At 34.6% G+C, this 23,607-nt stretch overlaps 1 protein-coding gene across 1 annotated transcript in view; it reads left to right on the top strand.

The window, feature by feature from the left end:
• The first annotated feature begins 5,850 nt into the window (after positions 1–5,850).
• LOC136419162 (transcription factor Sox-19a-like) overlaps positions 5,851–23,607 on the top strand; it is a 31,474-nt gene continuing 13,717 nt past the window's right edge. Inside the window, exons 1-3 of the mRNA XM_066405341.1 lie at positions 5,851–6,083; positions 12,724–12,965; positions 21,926–22,120. Coding sequence (XP_066261438.1) covers positions 12,737–12,965; positions 21,926–22,120 — 424 coding nt within the window. The 5' untranslated portion in view covers positions 5,851–6,083; positions 12,724–12,736. The remainder of the gene's footprint in view (positions 6,084–12,723; positions 12,966–21,925; positions 22,121–23,607) is intronic.

The raw sequence follows: 23,607 nt of genomic DNA on the forward strand, positions 1-23,607 counted from the left end.
AATGACTATCGAAGGGCATGCACGGGAGGCGCGTCACTACCATGCTCCTCTATTTTCGTCGTTATTTACATTTACAAAGGACCTGCAACGACATAATAGGGATTTTTACAATCGGCGAAGTGTCTGCAAGTGGATTTATTTGAATAGAGCTCCGAGTTGGGGTGGACTAAATAAAAGATCGGATTCGCAATAGCCGCGAGAAATGTTTGTTGTCTTGATGATGATGTGTCGGTAAAGAGATTAGGGATGAGGACCCCTGTTTTTGATTATCCAAAGTGCTCCCTTCAAGTGTTTACGTATTAAATTTTGCAGAATATTGATTAGATGGGATTTAGGAGGAGCAAACCGAATCCGTCTGCAAGGAAGGTGAGTCCGTCTCTGAAGTTCTATAGAAGTTCAATAAAAGAGCAACTGAAATTGAAGAAGGCAAGATGGAAATCTTTTCCAGTGGAAGAATTAAGGCTACAATCCGCGACCAGTTCAAGGACATTATTTCCTACCACCAGTTTAAAATTGATGTTCCATTAAGGCCCTTTAACAATTCCTCCCTTTTCAACGTGTCTTTAATTTCATTACAGTTCATGTTGGTATAGACACTGAAAGAGCTCGTTTAAAATAATAACGAACCAAACTCTTTAAAGAAGACTGAAGCAGAACAGCTGGCAGTTCATTAGCGAAAATGGTGATATGGGCAAGTTTTTAAAGAAAAACCGGTGCTACATAGAGGATTAACTGACGTCAGAGGCGAAACTTTCTTTGGAAAATTCTATTAAATTTATAAAAAAAATCAGAATTATTTTATGTTTTTCCTGGAACTTTCCCCCTTTCTTAGGCTCTGTGCGGCAAGAGGCTGCATGTTTCAAATCTCTTCAAAATGTTAAACCATCTAAAATCAGAGGCGTAATTGCTTAAAATATGCAAATATATTTTTGCAAAGAGCAATTGGACAGGAGATCTTGGATGAGATGTTGAAGGATGAATTCACTACCACGAGTTGCAATTAGCATAAAGCTTCCCCTCCACGTTCCTTACAATGGTCCTTCATTTCTCCCGTGATAATTTCATTTAGGTAAATTTGTCTGCTAAATGTAAGACAATCGCCATTCACTGTTATCATTCACTCAAGAAAATTGGGAGAAATGTAAGTAAATTTTTGAGCGCCCCGAGAATTTTCCATTAGAATGCAAAATAGGAAAATATACACGTTAATGGGAGAAAACGTTTCTCTAACGGAACTAGGCACTTGGGAACAGGAATTTTTACTGTTACCCGCCTTATATTACTAGGTAATTTTACACCTTATTCAAGCGAAAAAATCATATTTTACATCACAAATAAGAATTTGTCATAAATAACTAACTCTCCTGTATATCTACATTTAGGGGCTCAAAACTATATTGGATATTTGCATATCCAAGCTTTATAAGGCTTTGTCGTATCAAAAAAATCATTTTCTGTAATTGATACCCCATTCTCTCCTCCTTTTGCGCTCAAACGCCCGTTTTAAATCGAAGGCATATGCTCTAGAAAGTGCATAAATGCATATAAACTAATCCTAAAGTCACATTTTCAATTGATATGTAATGCGATTCAAATGAGAGTAGAAATACATGTATATATGCGCACGCCCCTAAACTGATTCCCAAACCGGAGCGAAACGGTCCGATACACATTTCAATCGTAAATAAATCGATCAACTGTTATGGTAATTCAGATTTGTTATAGTACAAGACCGTTTATGGGAAATCGGCGTTTATAAATCATAAAAAAAACGGATGGGGTTTACACACCATGGCCCAAATGAATATAAAATTGGTCTAGGACCTTTTTTCGCACAATAGAATTTTGTTTCTCCACCCCTTAAGGGTTATGTCTTTATATCGACGTTTTCTCTTGTGCATGTGCTATTGTGCCATTCATTTTACCGAATTTATTTCATTTGTGATGTGAAAGGGGTCGTGATTTTATTTACGGCGTACGCACGATGGAACATACTTTCAGATGTGGTGCTAATGGTGGAATCGCTGTTCTTCAACGATAGAAATTGGGTGAGAATGGGATGGGCCCGTTTTGAAATTTATTACTTTCCTAATAATGATATCAATTTTTGCATAGTGTAACGGTCGAACTGTGCGTTTCTAAAGGCTTTGTTCGGAAAAAAGGCGCATATTTCATAGGCGACCATTAGATGCTTTTGTATGTTAAAATCATTCGCTCCCTACAGAACCGATTTTAAAAACTGCCCTTATAAGGGAATTAAATATTTCCCAGTTCAGCTGCAAACGAGATTAAGGAACAAATTCCGTTTGTGGATTTCTTCTTTGGCAAAACAACATTGCCCAATATGCGTGAAATCCCATTAAGCCTCCTTTTAAAAACCCTACAATAAAAATACAAATATCTGCGTATATCGATGATCGATTCAAGATATACGTCCGATATGGCACATCAAAGGCCTCTCAAGGTTTTCGGGATTAGGTCGCCATTATTGTTCAATCTGATAAGCGAATTTAAAGATCAAGGGTCCTTTTCATTGTGCGGTGGAGATTCGTAAAAAATGTCACATGTTGATTCTGCTGTTACGTTTAGTATTTCCTGATTTGGAAATGGATTAGAGAGTGACCCATGTCTCGATTGGATCTGCAGATATGTGATGGGGAACAATTGGACGCTTTGATTTCCATTCTGCCAGTTTATCGATGAAGTAGAGATACCGACGGTATGCGGCCTTTTTAAAACGACCGTTAATGTTTTTGGTTTTATGTTTGTAGGAATGTTATGTCAGGTTACAGCAGAATTCATGAAAGACCGCGAGAAAATTCTTTTGCAACATAATTTCCTTCTAACCATTCCAAGTTACTTAAAAATTGAGGAATATTCCTTCCGAGTTCCAAACCAAGAGTTATGTCCTTCAGTTCCAGGAAATTACATTTATATCTTCGTATATTATTCAGGAATATCATCAAAGCCCCTTTAGTCTCCTCGTACCTACTAACAAATTCAACTCTAATTTTTTAGAACTGAAACTGAAATTCCGACAAAATACAGGGTGTCCGATTTGTTACTGTACATACTGAAATGGGTGATAGATCCCATCATCTTAAGCAAAAAAGTTTATATGAACATAGGCCCGATTTCGATCGGTAGCGGAGTTACAGGGTTTTCTAATTTAAAAATTTCAAGTTTCTAGGCTTGCAACTCTTAAATTAGATCGACAACTCTCAATTTTTTTCTTGTTAAGTCTTGAAAATGATGGAGGTTTCGTTGAGAATTTAATAAATTAATCTTGTAAATAGTTTTTTGTTAACAAATGAATTAATTTTTTTATTATTGAGCCAAAGTTTGTACTTTTTCAGTAAATGCAAAAACAGTTGGACAAATTTAGTATCATTTATTTTGAAATATTCATATTCAAATAACACATTTCAACTTAACAAGAAAAAAAATTGAGGGTTGTCAATCTAATTTAAAAGTTGCAAGCCTAGAAACTTGGAATTTTTTATTTTAAAATTTTTAAATTTGAACACCCTGTAACTCCCTTAATGATCGAAATTGGACGTATGTTCCTATAAACTTTTTTGCTTAAAATGATGAGATCTATCACCCATTTCAGTATGTGCAGTAATGAATCAGACACCCTGTAGATATTCTGGTTTCTAGATTATTGCACATATCCTCATGAAGTTATTACTAATCTCCGTCCTCGTCTCGGGGTTACTGAGGCATCGCAACAATGTTGGCTCACTAAGACTTTCAGGTCACTAGTTACACTTATTTCCTTCTTCCTCTTCGGGTTGCCCACGTCCCAACAATTTCTTTCAGTTTCCTTACTCTTTCTTATGTACCTTCGAGAGTAACGCACTCACAGAAAAAGATTGAAATTAGAATGTCAGTGACCTTAAAAATTCTAAAAAATTGTGTTCATATCTTTCGAAGTTACTCATAACTATTTGTGATTTTTTTCTCAGTTTTTAGGATCAGCCAGAAATCTCACATGCTTCAAATGCCGGCAGATTATATTGCGTTTTTCGGAGTTATTCAAGAATTCCAATCATCCAACACCTTGCTTTTTCATTACTTTATATCTAGCTTTTTTAGACCTTGACACGCTTAATTCCCAAATGATTAATGGTTTTTCCTATTAGTTTCAACCCAATACCCTTGAACATGCGTAAAACTCTAGATTTATTCAGAGCATGGCTTTCCATAGAAAAAACGACACCAACCACCATTTACGTCTATCTATAATATGCAATATTATATTTCACTTTCATTACTATCAAATTCAAGCCATGTAATGTTAGCATTATACCATTATACCAGCAGAATTACCATCACAAAGCCCATTATGTGGGGTAATTATAAAATATGTTCCATAATATGCTAATATACGAAAGCAGCACCCTCTCATTCATTTGACGGGGATTATCGAGGTTTTATTGCTTGATTTCTTTATTCGTTTTTTAAGAGTTATATTCCTGTGGCCTATTTGGTAGGTGATTTATTTCGACCGCCGTTGTATGAATAATATGAATACATTAACCGGTATTAATGGTGAAGACGATGGGGTGTGTTGAGGATCATCCGGTCCGAAGATAATAGACGCACAATGCAGTGATAATGTTGACAAATTGATGCTAGATATGAAAAAGGAATGAAATTTATTGGCGGCACAAGATCGGGATTAAATATGCATCATTGAGTCGAGTTCAGATTAATTCCTCATTACATGGTGGGATGAAATTGATGGACGATTCAATATGTAGTAGGGTGATAATAAATGTGATGACATAATATGGAATATGACGAAGAGCGATGCATTGAATGGCAATGTGTAACTGAAATCTCAAAGAAAAGGATACTTTTACAGTGGATCTTCATGACAGTGATGAAACTGAAAGCAAGTTTTCATGGGCTACAAAACTTATCCAGACCGATCAAATTTTCTCACCAATGGAGTGGCATTGCTCTTGTCAATTTTACGCTCACGACGATGCGCCAACATTTATTTTTGTACTCCAACCTTCATTTCCTACCTAAGTCAGTTATTTGCAGAATTGTCAATTTTTAGGCACGCTTAGATTTTAGGCTCAAAGTGTGAACATATGGAAATAGAGGCAATAATGCGCATATGTGTAATTAAAATTGATGAAATGTTTAACAAACTGGTAAACTATAAAGTGGCCTTAACTCATGCGGAAAGTGGTACTTTCCTGCATTCTCGACAGCCGTTGCCCGAACAATGCGACTTAACTATTGAATTCGATATCTGCAATTGCTAGTCTCTATAGATTCCATTGTTTATCTATGGTTTGAGCCATTTTTAGGCGCGCTTACATGGTAGTGTATTTTATCGGAGATGATTCAATTTTGTGATTGTCTTTGTATAGATGAACGCTAAGATATTCCAACAGAAGATGAAGGATACTTGAAAACAGCAAATACTGCAATAAATCCACAACTCCATCTTGACGAATTCATCTCATTTATTAACTCGCATGAAAGGCATTTGTGCCACCTTCAGCACTGGCTGCTTTTTCAAATAAATAAGTGGCAATTATAATTCCCTGCTAATTCAGAAACTGCGACAAAGCCTCGAAAGCTGGCATCCTGCGAAACACAATCGATACAAGAAAAAAACCTTCAAAAGCAAATACAATACAAAAACACCTGTACAAAAGGACAAGAGACAAAAAATTAACATGACAATCGCTAGGCGGATCCGTTCTGTTCTCGGAGCATAACGTCCGGAGATAATGCATGGAGCTCCGCCCGCTGTCCTCATTGGTGCTACATGTCCGTTCTTCTAGGCGCATGCCCTCTGTGAACTCACCTTTAGCAGTAGGACAATTTACACACAGAGTGCCGCAAGTTGATGAGATTTGCACGTATTTTCGAGCCTGTTGTGCCATTGTATTCCATTTTATTGGCAATTATACTGGAAAGGGACAATTGCGGACAGTTTTGGTGGACTGTGCACGTGGCGCGTGAATTTCCGTTCGGTTTAGTGCGAAGAGTGTGCAAAAAGGCCTCAAAATTGATCTGGATCTACAGCGACAGGCCTCGGGCGGCCACTTCATTAGGTATGACAGTAAATATTGACTAGATGTAAATAAATGATGCGCTGCTGTCAATTAAGCGACGATGGGAGGAGGTTTCCCTATACTTACGCCTCTATTTGCCTTGAAATTACATACGATTTTCACTTAAGGTGGAGACGCTTCCCCCGATACTTTTAAGATATGACCGTGGTAGTTCTAGAAGTTTTATGCAATGTCAGGGAACAAATTTTGAAGTTGAGCAAAACTGCGCTTCTCATTTTTATTTATACATTTGGAACGCTTTTTCGAAAAATTGTTCCATTTGATACAGTTGTGTAGTATAGATGATGGCACAATCAAAACGTTGGGAACTGAACGAATTTTCTGAAGTTTTCCAAAAATTTCTTTCCTAGTTTTTCAATCTTCAAATCTCTTCAGTTGTTGTGCATTGCCACTGAAATCTGCTAATAGTGTTGCAAATGTCCTTCTAACCCAATGCCGCGTATAGATATTGGCACGTGAAAAGAGATTCTTCCTACGCCTTTATTAAGACATTCACAGTTAGTGTATGTCTGAAAAAATCGTTGATCACTTAGTTTCCCAATTCAATCTACTGCAACAGTATATTACCATATTATTTTCTATAGTATAATTTTGAACTACAAATGACCAATCCATATAATTCATTGCTGGTCCTTAACTGACAGCTCACCATCCGCCAAGTGACTGCTATTCCGTAATCTGAACAACCTTCAATAGTATAAAAATATGGCAATATTTCCCATATTATTACCATTTATCTTCATGAATAGATAGCAATCATCAGGAGCATCTGGTAAGATTTTACTTAGTTGATTTGCATTTAGTACTTTAAACTTTTCTGGCTTGTAACTCTCATTTTTAGAAATATAAAAAGTTTTCGTATTTTGATGTGTCCAAATTATCCTTAGAGATAAAGAATACCTTTAGCATAGAGTACTTTTTCTATAAGATTAGTGAATTGGTTGGACTGTTTAAAATAAAAATGTAGCAGGGACACAGTTTCTGAGTAATTTTAGCGTACTTCCTTCTCTTCATATAACATTTCTCCTATATCAATTTTGACTCTTTCGATAAAACTGCCCTGATGGTTCCTTCTGCAGCATCTTCAGTAGGCACCTTCAACCTTCAGTCAGCGCTTATTTAATCAATTTAATGGTGTATATTTGACATTTATTATTGATATTCTTTGAGAACCGATACTACTCATTATTTCTTTTATTCTGCCTGTGTTTAACGCTTCACACTTAAGTAGAGGTTGTGGGAGCGACGGAACTGCCTGTTATTTTCAGCTAAAACTAACTGAGAATAATATTGACCCTTTATTAGAGGCTCGGTCAAAAACTCTTGTTGGCACTTCGGTGACAAATCTGTCAACTTCTTTAAAACCTAAGCAAAAAATTATTAGAATGAAAATGAACCTGAACTAAAATGTATGTGAGGTGAATGCGTAAAATGTATAAAATACTCTAAGAATTGCTCTTATCAATCAATAAGGAATGACAATTTTTTCACACGAGCCATGTCATCGGTCCAAATGGTTAATTTAAGATAATTAATGATTTGTTAACTATCTTTTTCTATTTCGTTTCTTGCGCAGGTCATTACTCAAAATGATATTTGCTAGCGTTTAGTTCCTTTTTATGTATGCAACACTGACCTCTTGGTCAAGCATAGGTAATCAAGTGTTATAAATGTTTAATGAACAAGAACCCACACGTCGATTTAATGAAGTGAAATGATAACGTGGTTCATATCAAAAAACTGTCTTTCCTTAGCAATTAAGGCAAAGAATTTTCAAAGTGTTATTCCCCTTATGGGTCAATGTTATTCTCAGTTAGAACTGAGAATAGTGTGCAATTCTACTACACCGACTATTATTTTATATTAAAATAATAAGAATACCTACATTTTGAAGGGCAAAAAATAAAGCATCTTTTAATCCCTTACCGATTTGCTACCCTCCATGCGATTGAGTAGCAAACTCTTCATATATAGTAAACTTTTTTTAATTCACGAAAATCATTACACTATTATAACACTAATATAACAATAACTTTCTATGCTCGTGTCTTGTCTTCATGACTTTCTGGCGCTACTACAAAACAATTTGCCAGCAAGAGATTTTAAGCACGGGCTCCAGCTCGACAAGGGAGACTAACTAACCCCCTGATTACAGTTAGGTTACAGGGCCTGTAGATATACCTTTTTGATTCGTTCCGCTAGTCCCACAGGGCGCATACCCAAATATCGGCCTTGGAGGAATTACTCCAATTTAAAGGGGCTGGGTACTTTCCGGCCAATTCCGTGTAGCTGGACCCTTTTGATTGACCCTGAATTTACAATCACGCTTTTAACAGGTGCCTCCAAAATGGCCGCATTCGGACAGCTGATTCCATTTTTTTCTTCTTTCTGATTCTGTTTCACTACATTTGTTCCAAGTGCGTTCCATTTACCTCCCTTTATATAAATATATAAGTACTAGATGAATGGTAATTTGTTTTTTAACTACTTTGCCTTTTGACTACGGCTTATACAGGGTATTTCTTAATGAATTGTAAAAAATTAAATAGGTGAATCATGAGTTTATTTCAAGATAAAAATTTCTTATACAGGTATGTCCTAAATTGCTTCCATTTTGATGTACAGGTTACATTTTTTAAAAAATTTATTAATTTCTTTATTATTTTTAAAGATAATTAACTTAAAATTGATAGTAACAATCATTTTAGCATTAGGAACAAACTGAAAAAAAATTATATAATAAAACAAATGCAAATTCAACAGCTAACTATGCCTAGGTGTCCTACCTTGCCATCAGGTCCTTAGGTCAATCAGGGTGAACATAGTTAGATATTTTTGCAAATATCTCTTAAACTATTGTTTTTAGTAAAAAAAACTGAAGAGGCAAAAAAGTCAATAAGGGACCTAAGAGATTAAATGAAGTTAATGAATAAAATCTAAAAATGTCATAAAAAAGTTCTTATATAAAATATAAAGAGCGTTTACGAAAAAAGTAACGCCCTGTAGAGTATTTTAAATAATTGTTATTTCAGTTTATTCTTAACGCTAAAATGATTGTTACTATCAATTTGGAGTTAACTATCTTTACAAATAACAGAGAAATTAATGAAAATTAAAGAAAATTAAATTTTAACACTCTGTAAATCAAAATGGAAGCAATTTAAAACAGGACTTTATATGAATTTTTATCTTAAAATAAGCTCATGATTTGCCTATTTCATTTTTTACCATCCATTAAGAAACACCCTGTGTAATGACCATTCTCAATACATAGGTGGATGAAAGCTTATATACAATTATATACATTTTTTTAGCAAGATTCTAAATTCTGGTATTATGCGAATTTTAATAGCACTTGACAGATCACAATAATACATAATTTGGTATATTAATATTCGCACATATATTGTTACATACATACAGGGTGTCCGGTAAAAAACTCACCACCTCTACCCACCTTATTGACTATGAAACATTTCAGGACAATCCTTAAACTCATGATTGATATATTCAACGGAGACGAATATCGGCAATTGACTTAACTCCCTGAAAGCAAAGCTCTACACCCAAGAGCCATATTAATGGCAGGTATGTTTCCGGATACGATATTACCAAAGGTCTCCTGTAACTGACATTTCATAGCAATTATCTCTTAAATTCAATTATCAGCGAGCAAACTATGCACATTCGAATGATATTTAAAAAATATCTACAACTCATCTGAGATCATGAGAAAAGTCAGCAATGAAAATGTGTAGGTACGAAAAAAATTTTACATTCTTCGTAAAAAACAATAAAATAGTATGCCTCCTCTGACCTTCGAAATATCAGTTTATGGCTGAAATTCCACTTTTTGAATTGTCTCCTTGAAATTCCAAATTCCCAGTTTACAATCTATTTTCTAGCCAAAACCATAATTGAAAATAAAGAACATCTTATCCACAAAACGACTCAAAAAATTTGGGTGTGGAACATGAGATAAAATATTTTATGTTTGGAATTTTTAGCAACTTATGCAGAGTGAATATGATGGAAACAAAAATTATAAAAATGGAAATTTTCAAGCAAATTTGCTTTGTGGTCATTCCGTTGGCTGCAATTGATTGTTGCAGGTAGATAGAGAATGAAATTGAGCGGAAAAAATCGTAAAATAAAGCAGGTAATTGAAGAAATTAAGCAAAAAATTAGATGAGTGAGTTACCACTGTGTCAGGTCTCTTGTAGGGAAAACATGCATGGCCAAGCACTGCCGTAGAGTATGGTCGTGAACCAGGTTTCACTGAGAAACTTTCCGTGTGGACAGTACATTCCATGAAAAATGTGGAAATGTTAAGAATTCAGGGATATGAACTAGTCAAAAAATCTAAAGCTACTGTTTTATCACAGGAATGCACACCTTTTCTACTACCCTTCTCTCTACAAAAACAAAATGGATGAGTGTTTAACCTAACTACAGGAAATGAATATGGTTGGAAAAATTTATATCGAAGATAGAATTAAAAGAGCCTGAGGATTGACTGCCGAACCTGGATTACTGATATTTTCCTGATGCGGCTGGCAAATCATATGCGGCCCTATTATCCAGCTGTAAGAATTTGGATATGAATATTATTCGAGGAACTTTCGAAATGATTTACTATATTTCTTATTGTGGCCCAATCTGAACTTTTCCCGATCCCCTCTTGGACTCCTGGGCATTTTTTCTACATTTTTCCACTGGGAATTCTGGACTGATTTTCTGAACATTTCCTCCTAGCCTCATAACTTAACATAGTTCAACATGTAGCCGATTTATTTGAGAACCAAAATTTAAAGGCTTCACTGTTCACAGACCTAAACAGGGCAATACCCAGGTAAAATTGTAAGAAAAAATCGTAAGAAAATTTGCATTTAGCACCGACCTTAAAACCCACTATTCCACTGATAACGACTCGTACCTATGATTTTCAGATATTACAGTTCTAGTTGCGAACCATTGTATTATGAACAAATCTCTTTCGTAAAATTTCATGTTAAATTATCGGAACTTATAAATAAAGCTAATTCCAACAGGTATTTTTACAACATGTCTATTGTACGGTCTTGTTGAAAACATTGTCTATCTAATAAGAGCCTTTTCTAGCCACTTTCTATCTCTGGCGATTGTTTGCCCCTCATTTAAGGGCTCCTTTGGACCTTAACCTCCTACTGCGGTCGGACGTTTACAAGACCGTTGTAATTTAATGTCTCGTGTTAATTGGTTGTGGCTCTTCGAGATTGGGATTTGTGATTCTTCTGTCACCAGGGCCGTAAACGATAAAAAATTTGATTGATTTGTTTAATGCTTTTCTACTGTGGTATAGCTAGCAAAATTTGAATTTAAAATGAAGACATCTTCAGTGGACAAGTCAAGTGCGGACGTCATCATGCATCTTATAAGTGGGCACACTCTCGAAATCTCACTATAGCGTATTGATTACTCATTCGAAAAACCACTTGACTACTGCCTAATTTAAATAAGAAAAAATGTCGACAGGTAAGTAAACAAAGCTCAGAGATTTTAAACAATAGTAAAATGGTAATAGAACTCGGTGCAGAATAACCTACACGTATTAAAACGTACGAAAATAAACATAAAACGCCCGTGCAAGTGACAGGGGCTGTGTAAATACGGCTTTATGAAAAGCAAACATAAAGTCTGTCTTATTCCCGGTTGAGGCTTAAGGCCTTTGTGGTTTTGCTTATGAATATGAAAAGGCGCGAACGTATAAAGAAAACCCATCAAATTTAATTCCGGATTTGTGCCTGCCAGAATAACAACTCGCCAAAGGATACAGAAAGAATGGACGAATTAATGCTCTAATCAATGATATTCAGGGTTACCATAGAGGCATTTTATCGGTCACATAACTTCAACCATTTGTTTTTGATTCATTTAATTCACCCCCCGTCCTAGGGGGTTTTAATATTGTGGACATAGTAAGCCCCGGTTGTATATCTTAAGTTTAAATTCCACTCGGCTAAACATAAGGTTGTGACAGATTTAGTAATGTGAATGGATAATATTCTCAATAGCGTATTTCCCAGAATGGCAACATTCTTTAAAATATTCTTAGGTAAAAAGTTTATGGAAAGTTATTCTAATTAAGGTCAGGCATTCCGTGATATTTATGGATTAAAGGAGGCTTGCCGATGTCTCACTAATAAATTTAGATTAACCAGCTATTTTTTTGTTACTATTTCTTGTAAAAATGCGACATAAACATAGAGGAATTTCAATAGAGAGCACAGATAACACCTCAGGTATTCATATTTTGGTTCCTCCATGTAATTTGACTGATTCTGGAAGTGAGACTACACACGAAGCTCTAGAGATTCAAACTCAATTTGCTACTTTGGCGCAATCAACTCAATACCCCAGATCATTATCACACAAAATTTATTGTGGAAATATATACCACAAACACCCTAGCTTACAGCAGATAATTCCCACGACCGGAAATTTAATGCATCCATCCAGTTTTTACCACTTGTGAGCCACTTTTTCTTCGAACTCAGAACTTAAAATCTGAAATTCAAACTTCAGATCAGACTTAGTCTTCGGCCATAGAATTGGACCTAATTTTTTTTTTATATTTCAGGTCCGTGAGCCAGATGTGTGATGGAAGCTTCAATTCCGCCGAGGGATTCTCTAGAATGGCTTCCTTGGGTGGCACCCCCATTGGCATGCCTCAGAGCCTACAGAGCTCTCAGGGGGTCAAGAAGCCAGAAGACCATATCAAGAGGCCGATGAATGCGTTTATGGTCTGGTCCAGATTGCAGAGAAGAAAAATTGCGCAGGAAAATCCCAAGATGCACAACTCAGAGATATCTAAAAGATTGGGTAAGAATTGGAGTTGGTTTACGAATGGGTTTGGTTCAAATTGTATATGTAGTTTTGCTGATTTGTAATTACCTGATTTTGACCCCACTAAGCTTAAATTAAGGAATATACTGGAATTTGAAATGCAGTCAATGCACATTTTTAGTGGCATTTTCAAAATCGTCAGGACAACGTTAATCCAAGGGATCCGTATATATCCGTAAGATCCTTTAAGAATTCTATTTTGGCGGCTTATAGAGCTCGTCGAAAGAAATATTGTTCTGAGTATTGTTACACTGCGATATTGCCGAATTAAATATTACCGAATATTTAACTTAAAAAATATCTTGGAGAGTCACCTCTCACTTCTCTGAAAGTGAAAAGAATTTCTTTTATTCATTTGTGGTCATTAGCCTAAAAGTTATTTATTTGCAAAATAATTAACAATTAAGCTAATGTTAACACTGAGAATTTACCATGTTTCAAACAACTTTGATAAGCTGTCTGGGTTTTTTACTAGAGTTTTCTTCGATCCTTAAAAACGCGGTCACAGTAAAGTGTGAATATTTATTATGTTTTAATGTTATATTGTGGTTGTAGTGGGTGACAATGAATATCGTTGAACATATTTTCTGAATTTAGTAGGCAAAACTGCAAGAATTTACAATGTAAAAAGTACTGCTTTTGTGCTGGATTTTTGTGGTTTGTAAACAAACATATTCCATTCAACGTTTATTTATACATTCAAATGGTGCCATAAAGCAAAAACATCAGGTTCCGACAAAAGAATACATCTTTGTGGTTCCTCAGAAACGAGATACAAAAGAAAACATTCATTTAGGAACAAATAGGAGAAAGGAATAAAGAAGTGTGATTGACTACGGTATTTAATCACTAGTAGTTAATTAAAAAAACTAATATAGAGGCGCAATAAGAGATTGAATGGCTCAATATTTATGACATTTACAGTAAAAATAAATATTCAAAAACAAACTATACAAACCAAGATAGAGCCGAGTAAACAACATTATTTTTTTGTACTTTCGGTTGTGCATAGGCGTGTAACAAGTAGCTGGTCACAGCTTACATATTTCCTAACATTGTCACCAAATTATCGTAAGGGTGTTAACTACCGTACAAGAAGTACCCTGGTTTTGAGACATTATTAATGTTTAGTAAAATGTTTGACCTTTTATCCAGGTAATGAGAAGTCAAATATTTTTGTTTGCCCAAGGGCGCCACACGATAACCCTTTGTTTGTTCTTCGCCTCTTTCAGACTAGAATATGATCTATGTAGGTTACAATATCTATTCAAAGTGTTGATTCTAGCCAATTAGCAAGCCTGGGAAATAGTTCTTCACTTAAAAAAGGAATTTGTCCTTAAATCGGGGAAGAACTTGGTTAATCCGCGATAGCGTCCTATTCAGCAATATGTTTGCAGTTCAAACTGTTCTTTTGTCGAAGGACAAACAGATTCAATTTGAACAATGGCCTAAGAGATGTCTCTTTAGGAGGCTTTGTTCACTTCGCATTGTCCTCTCTGTTCGCAGAATAGACGCTTCAAGTTACATAATTTCGAAGAGATTGTCTTTTCTGATTGCTTTATCTTACTTCGGCACACAATCACTATTGTGCGGTTGTGAGGCTTCGTTAAGTACGTCGAGTAACGGGCCTTTATATTTTTGAAACATCTATCTATTTTGAGCCGTTTTGAGGCTGATTGTTACTACGAGATTGTTAAAAGTTGACGTAAATAATAAAGGACAATTTGTTGTCGAGGAGTCCATTGGCATTTAACGGGAATTTTATTGGATTTTGATCATTAAGTTTGCCAGTATACCAAGGGCCTATACAAAAAGCTCCCATCGACTTCAAACTCGATTTCTCACGATTATTGCCAATAATTAATATAAAGTTATATGAATATCACTCAAGAAATTTTACAGCAGAATAGCAAACTGAAACACTGCAATTTGATTTCCAAAAATTTGGAAAATACGAAAAATGTGATGCTTGCCAGGTTAATTCAGGTTAGGTGGACTAACCTGAACTAAACTGAAACTAAAATGAAGGTGAGTATGATTTATTTTTTACAGTGGAGTGAAAATGTATTGTCATAATGCATATTATAGTGATTTCATTAATATTACATACAGGGTGTTATTTAAGTACGTGGCCAAACTTCAAGATGCTATTCTTTGACTAATTCTAAGACGAAAAGGTTATATAAACATAGATCCGGTAATGCTTCGTTTTCAAGATACAGGATGTCAAACTTTTTTTTTATCGTTACATATTATAAAAAAAACTCCTAAATAACAAGAAAACGCAAAAAAATATAACGTTAAAACTTGGTGACTGTTTTTAATGTAGCACAAAAGAATCTTTTAAGCTAGAAATTGTTTGTATCCTTTTGTTAATGGCGTGCACAAGAGTAACACCGAAAATTAAAAAAAAATTAAAGAAGAAAAATACTTTGTTAAAATTATGTTTAAAGAAATAAATAATACATTAACATAAATAAAGCAGCCAAATTTCAATAAAATTGGCTAAAAGATTATTAACATTTTTATGAAAAGATGATTTTTTAAAGTTTGACACTCTGTATTTTGAAAACGAAGCATTTCCGGATTTATTTTTATATACTTTCCTTATAAATTTTTGTCGTAATATCACTCAAAGAATTACCCCTTGAAATTTGGCCACATACTTAAATAACATCCTATACATTCCAAGTATTTCTAGGATGAAAATATTCTCATATGTAATATATTCTAACACAATGCCATTTTGAAAATTATTTCTTTCTCCATAGTTCACATTTTTAAACATTTTTTCATCTTTTCCTTCACTTTCGATACCATTTCCTGCATTTTCATATTCACTCATTTTGCATGAAATTTCTTCATTTTTGCTTACTAAGTTTTCTAAGTTAAGTTAAGCACTATTGGTAACTTTTTTTTATTATAGATACAAAATCGATTAAATTATCAAACTTCTAGCATTTCTCTCGCTGATTAAGAGGGTGAAAACAGAAAAACAACTGAATATGGCTTTTAAGAAAAAATGAGATATAAATATATTTTTTTAATCGAACACCCTGTATATTTTTTACTCTAACATTCGCTAATCACTAACAGAACAAAAAAAGTAATCTTCAGTATTAACCTAAAATTGAAAATAACTGAATTATCAGTATATTTTTCTTTTAGTTGGCTAAACTAACCTGAACTAACCTGTGAAATAAGATTCAAGTTCTCTTTTTTTATTTTATTTAAGCAACAGGAATAATAAAACAATTTATATTAAATGTGCAAACACATCACCGTTTTGTTTAATGCATTTTAGGACATCCTTTATTACAAGGTTTGTATCTGTTAGAATTATCTGCCATCCATGGATATAATGCCTGTAATGCTATTTTGAAGCTCGGTCAAGTTCGCATATCTTATTTTATAAACATTGTCCTTGACATAACCTCAAAGTAAAAGTCTAATGGAGTCATCTCAGAAGATCTTGGGGGCCAATGTATCGGATCATTTGTTGCAATCCATCTATTTCGGAAAAATCTTTCTAATAATACTCTGACCTCGTAAAACCGATAGGGAGGAACTTCATCTTGTTGGAAATCTATTCAGTTACGCGCCTGTAAGTTGACGTAATCTGAATATGCGTCTAGCAATTCTGACTTCATATCAATGTATCTTCTTCCTGTTAAAGTGCCTTCATAGAAAATTGCCTCTTAAACCTCACCGCACATTGATAGTAAATTGTATTTGAGGATTTCTGGGATGATCAATAAATAAATTTTTCTTAGAGCAATGGTACATGTTTTTAAAATTAAATATTTCTCTATTTGAAAAATTAGCTTTATCGCTCCACAAAATGCACATTAAAAAGTTCAAATTTCGCCTACACATATCTACCATCAGGTACTTATGTTTGTACCGGTTGGTATTTAAAGGACATAAGTTAATTTTTTTTAAATTTTCCAAATTGTACATAACTTTAAACCACTGTATTTTACTAAATCTTTGATTGAATTATTTTTGTACACTTCGAAATTTGCCAAAACATTTACTTATACTTCTTCATTTATAATAAAATTGTTTTTGCATTCTAGTTACTCCTAAATTTTCTGAGCAATTTTAGGAAATACCTTCTCTCTGGTTGATTTCGTTCAAGATACATTAAGTTATGTTGTTCCAGTGGTCGGAGATCATTTTTTCAGAATACAAGATACATTTCTAATATGTCGCATTTTTTTAAATGAGTGAACGCCATTCTGTAATATTAATAACTTGACTAAAATGTAATTCTTTTAAATAATAATAATACTTTCTTTAAATCAAATTTAATGCTTTAATTTATTAGTTCGTTTTTTGACATCACATTAACTTACAATGACAAAATGACTTATAATGATGAAATGAAGTTTTTATTTTATTGTTAGACATACACAGCCAACCAGTCTAAAACAAATATCTACTGAGAATTTGATTATTTTCAATTTTAGGCGAATATTGCATATGATTTTTTTGTTGTGTTGATGATTTGCGAACGTGAGAGTGAAAAATATTCAGGGTGTTCTATTAAAAAAAAATACATTTTTCTAATTTTTTCTTAAACGCCACATTCGATTATTTTTCTGTTTTCCCCCTCTTAATCAGCGGAAAAAATACTACTAGTTTGCTAATTTAACCGACCTATAATAATAAAGAATTTACCAATGGTGCACACTTAACTTAGAACAGAAGTATACATCTGCACAACTTTTTCATGTTTTCTGAGTCTTATCCATTTCCACGCATTTTTCTTTTTTGACTAAGACTAAGACTCCTCGATAAAACCTTATACCTGTGACATTAACATGATGAGATTCATTTGAATCACAGTTCATTTTTATTTGCAGAACCGAACATGGATTTGGAAACTTGCTACTAGTGATGAGCAAAGGAATTGGTTTTGAAGTCTTGGTCTTGGTTTTGCACCAAATGGAAGACCAAGGCCCAGACTCATAATGCAAGGACGAGACTAAGGCCATCAAGACCAATCTTTCAAGATGCAAAAATTACGAGACTGATTGGAAGAACTTTTTGGATTGCAGTTTTTAGCTATTATTGCATACTTCTAACTTTAGAATTTAATAAATGAATTAAATGCTATATTAAAAGTGAACCATATATAATTTTTATTAAGTTGCGTGAGCAAATCCATCGTGTATAGATAGCATTTCTGGAAAGAAGGTAACCAAAAACAAATATGTTTTAACATATTGGAAAACAATACAATTCAATGCCACTATTGAATTATACTATTTTTTCGGAATATTTCTTGATTCCTTTATTTAACTTAGATATCTGGGGAATGCCAACTGGCATGAAACCATCAGTAACGGCTTGGCCTACCATGTAATTCTGTGTTCATTGCATTGTGGAACGTTTCTTAATACTGGAGGACAATGTCTTGTCACAATCATTGGAATTAGTTGACCAGAAGGACTGATGGAAAAATTCTGAGAAAGTCATTCGATTTGCTTGTCAATAATAGAAATATTCAAACTTCCTAGAATTTACTCCAACGGTTTAACTATAATTTATGATCGACGAAAATGCGAATAGTAAAGTACTTATCTGACAATGATATTGGCAGATAAGTACTGGAGGCACAGTAGAGTTTTAGAAAAGGACCACACCACAGGTGCACCCAGCCGAGGACATCTTCAGGGCCACCGAAAAGGGTATGCTAATCGCCTTAGTTCTGCTTCTTATTATTCTCAGGCATTCGATACGTTTAATCATGACATTCTACTGTTGGTCTCAGAAAATATTGAACTCGGGCATGATACTGTTACTTTTTTCGTCAATTATTTAAGTGGTGATAATCAAATTGTATTATATAAGCAAACTATTTCAAATCCGTTGCCAATGAAGGAGTTCCCCAGAGTTCTATTTTGGGCCTCGTCTTATTTTCTGTACAGTTATCTTCTGTATATCTCAACCCACTTTTTTTACCAATCAGTCCCTTATGGTACTGGGTATGGCTGGAGATACCCAGATATTTATCTCATTTGCACCTAGCTAATCTAAACCAACCTTCAAAGAATGCATATATTACATTTCAGTACAGGCTTCAGAACTACTCTGGAAAGTGTTGTGCTAAAGTGTTTGAGTAATTTCAATATTAGAATTAATGGAATTTCGGCGCCTTTCCTACCAAGGGAAAATACTTTGATCTCTTGGTATATTCGTTTATCTCTCCGGTTTAATAAATATGTGCTAGATTGTATTAACAGATGCTAAACTTAAGCTTTTGCATGAGACGTCGTTTTCGCTTTGAGTTGTTCCCGCAAGAAATGCAATTTAGACGATTAAATTAAAGAAAAACACATAGGAAATAAAGAGATGCCAATTTACCGTACTCCTACTGTAAAATTAGGTCGTCGCATCGTAATCGTATATGTACAGTAAAGTAACTTTTTCTATTTCCCGAAATAAAACCCAATCGCTTACACTTTTTGAACATTCCAGGAGACCGTGATATTCTACAGAACGCAACATTTTAGTGTTTCTTTTAATTAAAAAAAAATCGCAACTTGAGACATTTGAAATCAGAGGGGTACTGGACGTCTACTAAATTATAAATAATTAGCAACAACACAATAGAGTTTGGTGATTAGTTGCTTTTTTAGTTAGATTGCGACGATCTTGGTTTTCTTCTGTGTGCACACTATTAGTGGTTTCTCTAACTGAAATAATTATGAACGTGAAGAAAGTAGAAACAGAACTGGAATCTGCTGATATGTATATCATCTAAATAAATCCAAAACACTACATTTTTGGAAAATTCCTGGATACCAAAAAAATAATGTACGTTTGTAGATTTTTTACAGGGTATAGGTACTCTCTGCCTCCTGTAGTTAAATAAATTTACAATTTAAGGAAATCAAAGGCTGGATATCTGCTTGGATTTGGCTCTTCACAGAAGGAGCCAAGAGAGATAGGTCATGACTATAACTGCCCTCATCACTGGCCACCATTATCACCAGATTTAAATAAATGTCACTTTTACTCTGGAGAACTTTAAAATAATTTGTATATTTGACACCCGTTAAAACTTAAGAAGATTTAGAAAATCGCATTAATAATCATTGCAAAATTGTGAAAACGGTATTGAAATATTGAAAAGTGTAGATTTTCACTTTCAGCAAATAGTGCATTATATATAAAAGATGTTCTCTTAGTTTTCCCAACTAAAGATATCAATAAAAGAAAAATATTTTCAAAATTTGATTGTTCTATGTTAAGATGTTGCGAAAATAGAGCTTTTTGGATTTTTTTAAAAATTCAAAATGTCAGCTACCGCAGGCTTAATAAAAAATATCATATATAAACTCGACTTGTTTTGATAGCATCTACACGTGTCTGTTCATCGTGTTCTTCCTAATAAGTCCGATTATCACCCAATTCCATATGCATTGTCAAAACGAAATTAACCCGAAACAATGGAAAGAACAATATTACGAAACCATAATCCCATGATGTACATATTAGCATAGGAAGACACAATGGCGAAAACGCGCCCGTCTAAAGCACAATGCCCCTAAAAACTCCTTCTCCAAATGAAGTTGCAGACCTAATAAAATAACAATATAAATTTTAAAACGGTACAAAGGACCCCTTTAACATATCAATGGCCGCCACACATATGTATCCTGTAAACGTCATTTTTAAATAGATTTCCACCCCTAAAACGGCATTAAAGGCATATCATAACACATTGTGCTACCACTGTTTATGTAGTGGGGAGCCTCATGTTTTATTCAAAACCATATTCAGATCATCTACGGCCCCGTATATGATGGACAAGTGACAGTCTACAGCTGCCGTTTCACGCTTATATGGAATTTCGAGTGTTTTTGTATGCACTCGGTGTTTTCTTCTACGTTCAGTTGGGTTGAAATGTATTTTTTAATTTTTTTTTCCACCGTGGACGCCTGGTTGGAATAACAGAGACAGACGGTTATTTCGGAGTGTTTGTTTGGGCCCTAATGAACCATTGTGCGGCAAATTAGTTTTATCTCGGATTGTCCAGCTGATGGTGAGTAAACGGAATTCAATTTGTCTTGATTACTATTAATGGAATCGGGTTGAATTTTCTAGTTTGTTTTCGTTGAGGTTTAACTCAATTTGATTTTTATTTAATGTGAATCAGATGCATAAAAATTTCTTCCAACAAAAAATGTTCGCTGGTTCTTGACTGATTTGTTGTATGGAAAAGACGTTGCTGTAGATATAGGAAACCTAAGCGCCTATTAATCTACAGGGTGTTGCGTTTAAGAAACTTTAGTAGGGGCTTGTCCATTGAAAATCTTCAAATGTTTCAATGCGCATACCTCCAACAGATCCTTGAAAATAGCGCAAAAATCCCTAGAATAACATCTATATAAAAACTCTTTAATATCATGGGAGAAAGAGAGGGAAAGAGGTTTAGCAGGTCCTCCAGCAAATATTCGAACGTTAAATCGCTTGTATTTGCTAAGAAATCTCTCGGGAAACTCCCTGAAAATTGAACGAAATCAATTTCCAGGGGTTTTGAACTCATCAAGGGTAAACTCATCAAAATCAGTCCTCTAAAGCAAAAATTCATAATCAAAATCATGCTAATATTTTTCCCTTACTTCAAACCAAATACTAACATAATAGGGTCGTTAAGGAAAACATGGAGCACCGGCATTTCCCGGATCGATCCATTATAACTTGATATTTGCCAGTGTTTTCCCATTGGCGAGACAATGAAGCAAGCGATTGGCTGTTCCTTGGAGACGCCTTGCTGCAATTCCTATATTTCACGCCACTTTTTTGTCTCTTGCCCTTTTGTATCGCAGATACAATCTGCCCTTTATTGGAACAAACAATGATAACCATTTCACTGAGGAATTTCAATATACCGTATTAGAAAGTCGGTTTTTGATTTTCAGGTGCCGAATGGAAACTCCTGACCGAAGACGAGAAACGGCCCTTTATTGATGAAGCCAAGCGTCTTAGGGCGATGCACATGAAAGAGCATCCAGACTACAAATATCGCCCCCGTAGGAAGCCGAAAACTCTAAGAAAGGAAGGTTACCCTTATTCCATACCATATCCGTCAGTGCCAATGGACGCCCTTAGGGCAGGTAAGCCCTTATCGATCTAAGCTAGTGAAAATTTGATCACTTACGGGGCATTTCATTGGGTGGAAGTTTTATTACAATTGTTTCCTGCATGCAGTAGCCCGCCCTTTATTTGAGGGTGTAGGGTTTTTGGTGGCTCTTAAGTTTTATGCCTCGGTAGATAAAAACGCTGATAAGAGCATTGAAAGAGAGGCGGAATTTTTATGCGCTTTAATTATCTTGAGTGAAAGATGGGCGGACTTTGACACGGCAGAACATAAAACAGTGTTTTTGTTTGGAAAGCAATTTCCCATATTAAGTTTTTGTGGTTTCACCTAATTAATTATCTAAATGGGTAATAAAAATAATTATTCGCGAATAGGATTGTAATGGTTCGTTAACAGTTGTGTGAAGCACTTTGACGTATTAATTAGAGACGGACAAATGAGAACTGTTATTAGTATGTTTATGGTGTGGTCAATGTGGGTTAAAATTAAGGATTAACGTTGGCTTAGGGACTGAATCTTCTACCAATCTGGTCTTTACAAGAATACTGTGATACTCTAATAATTACTTATACGAACTTCACAGGCGACTAAAATGAATTTTATAATTGCGATAATCGAAATTTATATTTGAAGTAGATAATAATTTCCATTAAATTTCCAATTCGAAAACACTGCTCCAAAACTAATTCCAGATATAAAGCGACACAAAAACCCTTTTTATATGAGGGTCTGTTTTTAATTCAGTCCCAAAATAGGATTTTAATATTATACGTACCCGCCTTTTGAGGCATTGTTGCCTCAGTTTTCACAATGCTTATATGATATGCTGCCATATGTGTAAAAGCTATGGAAATAAAATTGAAATAATCGGTTTTAAAAGCGAAATTTATTGAAAGCCGGATTCTATTATAACGGAAATTCTCTACGAGTTTTTTGATGGATTTTCGTTATTAATTTTGAAATTTAATAATTAAAGTCCATCAAAATTTTAAATGTGTATATCAACCCTCTTGAAACGATTTCAATGAGTTCGAAATCACGTAAATGCCGAAGGGAGTTTTGAGAATTTTCAAAAAAATATTTGACATAAACTAATATCAAGATCAAGCTAATTACACTCAGTTTCACATGAAATGCACCACCCAGTAATAATAATAATTAAGTCTTGTAATTTTGGCAAAATAATGCTTCATAATAGAGTATCAAATAATCAAACTTTCAGTTAAAAGATACAACATTTGATAATGAAAAAATTAATAATAAGTGACATCGCCTCGTACGGCAATGCAAGCACGTACTCTTCGCGGTATGCTTTGCAACAAATGATCAATATCTTCCTGGGGTATTTCATTCCATGCTACCTCAAGATGATGCCGTAGGTCATCCACATTGTTTGGAGACCTCGGTAAATTTCGAAGACGACGACTCATCATATCCTAAAGATGTTCGATGGGCGATAGGTCCGGTCACCGTGCAGGCCAAGGCAGTATTTCCAATTGCGTT

Source organism: Euwallacea similis, chromosome 2 (genome assembly GCF_039881205.1).
Source record: "Euwallacea similis isolate ESF13 chromosome 2, ESF131.1, whole genome shotgun sequence".
Taxonomy (NCBI): Eukaryota; Metazoa; Arthropoda; class Insecta; order Coleoptera; family Curculionidae; genus Euwallacea; species Euwallacea similis.